Here is a 7086-nt window from a genome sequence, read left to right as displayed (position 1 = left end):
CACTGAAGGCAGTAATGTGACAAAATGATGGTCCCAACTACATACAAATAAGAACAGGTGGGACCAAAGCTCAAGGCTCACTAGGACAAAAGAGGCTTTTCCGTCAAATAACCCACTCACGGTTCTCCATCATCTGCCGCAGACCCCAGGCAACTGAGCAGAGACACTTAGCAGAGAACTGCAGCATAGAGTTCCAGGCCCACATCATAGAAATACAGAAAGTCGCAAGGAATCCTTGAGTGCCAAGGCAGGAACAAGGAGAGGAAGGTGAACCAAAGGCATCTCCCTACCATCCAGCCTAGCAGACCCCACACTCCTCCTGGCCACTGTATTCCACTACCCTTTGCTGCTCCTTTCTACTTTCTACCTAAGCATTTCAGCACATCGTGGTTGAGTGTGTGCATGTGTGTGTGGTGTACGTATGCTTATATAATATGTGGTTATGTATATGTATATATGAGATTACATACCATATGTTAAGGTGATATATATTACCTTAGTACAGTTTTTGTTTTTTTTAATCCAAATATTTTCAGATCCCTCCACTTAATGTTTCAAAATAAATAGTTCCTGTATCTCTAAAGACACCTTCATATGAATTTGCCGTTCTCTTTCCCACCACCTTCTTCCCAAACACTAAATCCAGGTTAATGGTCTTTCAGGGAGACTTTCCATTGAAGGAAATCACAGACCATATATGGGGTGAATAACCCCTTCATCTGGTGGAAAAACACTGGTTATTTTTTAAATTTATACAAGACAACCAATTTTGGAATTAATGAGTGAAACAGACAATTATAACTTTTGAAAAAGAGTTTATTAGGAGGTTAACAAAGGATTTCTATTGTGTCTCCAAAGACCAAGAGTGACAAGGAAGATTTACTCCAATTATGTTCTGTTTCATAGCATGCCCATCAGTTTTGTCACAATTAATTGAATTTTCTCTAAATCGCATTTAGATAAGTTTTGTTCAAGTATAACATGTTATGCAAATACGTCTTTATGATGATAGATATTACTTGATCTTGATCCTGCTGTAGGTCTCTCTATGTGACTCAGAAGACAGATTTTGCAGCCTTATGCTGAAGAATCAAGCCAAGGAATACAGTGGAAGGCTAGAGCTGACCCCTGGAAGCCAGGGCTGATAGAAAGGTTTCTGCCTCTTTCCAAAGTGTGTTCACTGTTGGAGATATTGGGATGAAGTAGAGTTGAGGTGTGACTGATGCCTTTCTTCTCCTCCTGGTCATGGGGCCTCTAGCACCCAAAAGTGTTGCAAGGCCCGCACCGAGCACGTGGGCCACAGGGATTAGAGATACAGGGCCCAATGGACTTGTCACATGCATTTGTTGTGGTGCAGGGGTTGGAGGGGAGCCTGTGGGCAGAAAATCATTGGAGCAAGTTAGAAGTTAGAGTATAATGAGCTGAAGAGATTGGAAAATAATAAAAGGGCTTTGTATAAGAATATTGTTCTCCTTTGGACTGCCTCCAAACAAAAGCTTGAAATTATAAATTCATTTCCATCAAGAAGACTATTCATCTCCACAGCAACCTCACACGCCCCAAGGAAAAGATTACTACCCCCATACTGACTTGCAGTCCTCGCTCTCCAGGAGGCTCCGGTACGTGTTGATCTCACACTCCAGCCGTGCACGCACGTCCAGCAGCACCTGGTACTCCTGGTTCTGCCGCTCCAGGTCACAGAGGATCTCCGCCAGCTGGGACTCCACGTTGGTGATCAGGCTCTGCACCTGGGACAGCTGGGCGCTGTAGCGGGCCTCGCTCTCTGTCAGTGTGTTTTCCAGAGAGTCTCGCTGTGGTGGGGAAGATCAAGAATGTCAGAGAGCTGCTCCTAATAAGGTTCCTCCATGGGGTTCCAAAGAACTCACAAGCTCCAAGAGCAAAGGAGAGTGTGTGGCCCCAAGGGCATCCCCAGGACTCTGCCTCCCAACTTCTCATCGCTCACCAGCAGGGCTGAACAATACACACCAGGTTGTGCTGGGCCTGCAGCTCGATCTCCAGGGCGTTGACCGTGCGTCTCAGCTCGATGATCTCTGCCTGGTAGGACTGCAGCTGCTCTGCGCTGGATACCACCTGCTTGTTCAGCTCCTCGGTCTGAAACACCCAAGTGGGGAAAGGATCAGACCCTGCCTCCAGGGCCCTGGGGCACCTCGGGTCCTGAGTGGCCACGTGCTTAGATGCCCACCTGCGTGGCGAACCATTGCTCCACTTCCCTGCGGTTGGTTTCCACCAGGGCCTCATACTGACTCCTGGTCTCGTTCAGGACCTGGTTCAGGTCCACAGCAGGGGCAGCGTCCACCTCTACATTGAGGCGGTCTCCAAGCTGACAGCGCAGGGTGTTGACTTCCTGATTGAGAAAGGGCAAAAGTTTAAATTTCACAAAGGATCTTGGTGCTCTCCTTAAGAGAATGCAATTCAACTTCTGATCATTCTTAAGTTTTCAGGAAACTTTGTTCCCTCTGATCCTCTCATTAACCAGGATCTATATTCAATGACTAATCTGCATACTCCACTTTTTACAAAGTACTTTCAAGCTCATGACCTCTCTCTGCCCTTTGTATTAAATGTACCACTCCTCATTTAGAGAGATTCAGTGATTTGGGCTCAGAGCTGATACATGGCAGGCCATTATTTAAACTCTGGTCCCCAAATGCCCAGTTCAGTGTTTTTGCTAGTATACCATATAGCCTCATATGTTTGACTCTTAAGCATGGATAATGAAAAGAACAGAGTCTAGCTGAAGAGGAAATACAGAACGCTTACTTCAAAATCTGCCATCCTGGCACAGAAGAGACTTAAAGGGTGATTTGTTGATTCCACCAGCATAGATTTTGCTGAAAGCAATAAATACCTGTTTACTTCCCTGCTGAGTATAGCTTGGTCCTTGGGCTTAGGTGGATTTCAGACAAATTTGTATTCAACCTAATCTCTACCACTTAATACATTGCTTCTAGAAGCTTCTTGAAGCCTCGATTTCTTCATCTTAAAATGAGAACTGCCTCCAGAGTTAAAGCACTTAGCACAATATTCGGCACATACTAAGCACCTGATCAATACTGTCACCATTTACATTGTTCTTGGATTTCAGGTTGCATAAAATACATGTCTTCTTTTTTGTCCAACTGACTTAGCCGTAACAGTGAGCATTTTGCTCGAGGCTGTTTCCAAGCAACACTGAACAGCAGAAAGAGCTCTGGACAGGAATGAGAGTTGTATTTTGTTCCAGCTCAGTCCTCTCTGCCTGATGGGCCTAGGTCATCCTGGCTTCTCCAGCTACAAATGGAGATTGGAATAGAAGATTGCTGCTGTGTGCACTCTAACCAGGGTGCAGGAGAGGCTGTGTCTGCTTCCTTGTTACTCAACTTTCCTCATTACTGGGCTTGCCAACTTCCTCACTCTCATTCCTGCCTCTGGCAGAAAAATCCTAATCTCATATCACAGGTTGTTAGATTACTCTTTCTCTACATATCCATTTTTGTATGCAGAATTACTTCCTCGGCTAATTGAGCCTCTGCCGACAGCCTGTCCTGGACCCTGTGGCGGTTATGAAACAGGCCCTGGTGAGTCTGAGCCCATCACTCTTCAGGGAACTCACCTGCTCATGGTTCTGCTTGAGGCACAGCAGCTCCTCCTTCAGGGATTCCACCTGGGCCTCCAGGTCAGACCTGCACAGGGTCAGCTCATCCAGGATCCTGCGCAGGCCATTGATGTCCGACTCCACCAGCTGCCGCAGGGACATCTCAGTCTCATATCTGTGATCATAGGAGGGTCAGGGACAGGCTGGGCAGGAATAGGCTTGGCCTTGACCCTGCTTTGGTTTTGTTTGTCAGGCAACTAGGAATTAGGGTTTGTAGTTTTTATAGCCATCTCTTTTGTTTAGGTTTTCAGCATCAAGCTGGAAGAAAACACACTGGTAATTTTATGTTTAAAGATCCAGTGGATAGACTTCTATATTCCTAGCTACTCAGGAGGCTAAGGTGGGAGGATTGCTTGAGCCCAGGAATCTGAGGATCTGAGGTTACACTGAGCTATGATCGCACCACTGTCCTCCAGCCTGGGTAACAGAGCAAGTGCCTGTCTCCAAAAAAAAAAAGAAACAAGAAAGCCGGTGGATTTAGGATGAAAGCCAATAAATTGTAAGATTTCCAAAATAATATACTTTCACATTCTTCATTCTCATGAATGGATTCTGTGCATAGGAGAACATCAGGGGCCAACACGTCTACACTGACCCACAGTACGACTAGGGATGTCACTTCACAGAGGAGAAGCAGGAGGAAAGGAAGTCTAAGGCCTGGAGAAAGGATCTCTGAACTACGGTGTGCAGTGGCTCTGTGAATCTTGGGCAAAGCATCTAGAACATAGCTCAGTCAGTGTTTGTTTAACTTGTGTTGACAACAGGCTAAAGGGAAGGAGAGCAGCCAGAGAAGAAAAATAAACAGCAACACCCCGCTTGCCCACTCACTTGGTCCTGAAGTCGTCTGAGGCCAGCTTGGCATTGTCGATCTGCACCACAAGCCTGGCATTCTCAGACTTGCCACACAGGATCTGGAAGGCCCAAAACATTCAAGAATGAGCAAGGACTTGGTAATTTTTCGCCAATGGAAGTCCTTCCTAATTCACTTCCTTGGAAGGATCAGGATGAGAAATCACTGTCTATCTTATTAAATGCTTTCTATATACAATAGGTACTCAATGAATACTTCCAAAATTATATTCAAAAAACAGAACACCAAAATATGCAAAAAGTATAAGTAGATAATCTTTTTTCTATCCTAATGAGCAATACTGAGAAGCTGACAATAATAATAGTTGATATTTATGAAAAACACCTACTATGTTTCTGGCATGACACTAGGAGCTGAGGATACAAAAATTGGTAAGCGCTTGATCCTGCCCTCAAGAAACTGTCAATCAAGCAGAAAAGACAAACAGGTAAACTAGCAGTTGCAGAGGACTGGATCAGGGAAGAAGCCACATGCTCCCAGATGTCCCAGACAACTGGGACTACTTTGTCCTAGGTAATTTCCAATCTTCCCAGTTTTGGACAAACATTTTAGGCTCTCACTGGACACTGTGCACCAGGAGAAGCCCAGAGTTATGAAGATGAGGTCAATGAAGTCAGGGTAAGTAGGAACCCAGAAGAGAGAGGCAGCCAGCAGTCCAAGGGGCAAAACGCTCAGATGAGGGAGAAAGAAAACAGTACAATCTTTACAAAAGACTCCGTTTCCCCAGCTTCCTTTGGACTCAGTCCTTCTCTGTCACCTCAGGGTAATCATTCTGGAGCTTGGCAAGCACATGGAAGCATTCAGAAGTAGTTTTTAATTACAGCTCATTTATGCAAAGTACTGCTACCTCCACATAGACTAACACTATGCAAATATTTAGACCTAACAGTCCCAAGTCTAAGATGAGATGGGCCCTCAAGAAAACAAAATGGAAAGGCCAGTTTTCAGCTTTCCATTCACATCAAGAGCTCACATTGCTTCTCAATCACAGCTCGGATTCTCTCCCGACAACTTCCTACTGGAGGCACTGTGTCGCCCACTCCCCACCTTCTGCTGGAGCTCCTCGATGGTCTTGAAGTAGGACTGGTAGCTGGCGCACACCAAGGGCTCCTGCTGCTGCGACCGCTCCCGGATGAGGTTCTCCAGCTCTGCGTTTTCCCGCTCCAGCTGACGCACCTTCTCCAGGTAGCTGGCCAGGCGGTCGTTCAGGAACTGCATGGTCTCCTTCTCGCTGCCATTGAAGGAGCCCTCGCAGAACCAGTTGCAGTTGCCCACATTGGCAGGGATGTTGCAGGCCCCAGGTAGGGTGCAGCCATGGCAGCTAGGGGGCACGCAGGGCCGAGAGGAGCAGCTGGTGCGGCAGCTCAGGCTGGGCAGGCCACAACTGTAAGACATGGTGCAGGGAGGGAGTGCCCAGCTGAAGACAGAGTCCAAAATCTCCAAGTTGTAGAGCAGTGGGTCTCCTTCCTCCAGGGAGCATTTATACCTCGTCTGTGGAGGGTGTGGACACGTAAGGCAACCCTCCTTTTTTTTTTTTTTTTTTCCTCATTTTGTGATTGTCAAAAGCCCTTCCCTACATTTGTTGTGTTTCTTCAGAAGAGTCTCTTCCCTCATAAAAGACTTTACTTGGGCTTCTCGCTAAGTCAGGACTCCTCTTCCATGCTGTGTGTCATGATGCAAGAGCTTCATGGTGTGACTTCAAAGACCTGGACTCATGAAAGCCCTGGCCTTCATCAGTGGGATGCAGCAGGTCAAGAGACAGTATTGCTGTTCTGCTTCCTGACTTGAGGCCCCCAACTCCTTGGCACGCCTCTGGCTCTCCTTGGTAAAATGGAAAAGCATAGCTCTTGCCCATGTGTCTTTTGCTAGGTCACATTTCCAAGTGCTAAATTCCAAATTCATGGTTCTCAGAAAGAGGAATAGATCCTTTCTGGGGCAGTTCCTGATGGCCACCTTTCCTGATATGATGGGCCTTTTTCACATCCATGATGACGTCAATCAACCAAATAATAGATATCCACTAGGACAATTTCATCCAGGGTGATGTAATAGACACTGGGAGGGGTGGGAGATAGGACCAATGCTATGGTCCGAAGTTCTTACTTGTTAATAACCTGCACAAGCCCAAGGTAGTGTGGACACTTTTCACAAACTAGATCCTTTTTACAAACATGATCTTCAAACATGCAGAACTGAGATGTCCATTACTCCTCACCACAACTCTTCAAGATAAATTGTATAATTCCCATTTTATAGATGAGCACACCAAGGCATAGATGGTAAGGGATAATAAGTTGTGGAGCTAGGATTCCAAAGCAGATCTCTTTTCTTTTCATCACAATATGCAGCTTAAGTATAAACGGCTTACTTCCTTCCCTTCTTCAGACAGGTCGCCCCTTTCTCCTCTCCAAGTTCTCTTTTTACCTTGACCATGACACTGTCATGACTTACGTGTTTGTCTCTCTCTCTCTATTTGAGTTCCCTGAAGGCAAGGGCAGGGTCTAGTTTGTCTTTGAATTCCCAGCTCTAGGCACCTGGTAGGCACTGTTGAATGGGTGTG

The 7086-nt window shown here is 46.1% G+C and overlaps 1 protein-coding gene across 1 annotated transcript; it reads right to left on the bottom strand.

Annotated features, from left to right (window-relative positions):
* Positions 1-1227: 1227 nt before the first annotated feature.
* On the bottom strand, positions 1228-6467 carry LOC105503052 (keratin, type I cuticular Ha3-I). The gene is made up of 7 exons (XM_011929782.1): positions 5574-6467; positions 4484-4566; positions 3614-3770; positions 2204-2365; positions 1987-2112; positions 1591-1811; positions 1228-1372 (listed from the first exon to the last, which is right to left on the bottom strand). The coding sequence occupies exons 1-7, from the start codon at positions 5919-5921 to the stop codon at positions 1255-1257; spliced, it is 1215 nt and encodes a 404-aa protein (XP_011785172.1). The 5' UTR covers positions 5922-6467; the 3' UTR covers positions 1228-1254.
* Between the last annotated feature and the right edge of the window lie 619 nt (positions 6468-7086).

This window comes from Colobus angolensis, unplaced genomic scaffold, assembly GCF_000951035.1.
Source record: "Colobus angolensis palliatus isolate OR3802 unplaced genomic scaffold, Cang.pa_1.0 Scaffold83, whole genome shotgun sequence".
NCBI lineage: Eukaryota > Metazoa > Chordata > Mammalia > Primates > Cercopithecidae > Colobus > Colobus angolensis.
The sequence above is the reverse complement of the archived record's forward strand: the minus strand, read 5'-3'. Positions and strand labels throughout refer to the sequence as shown.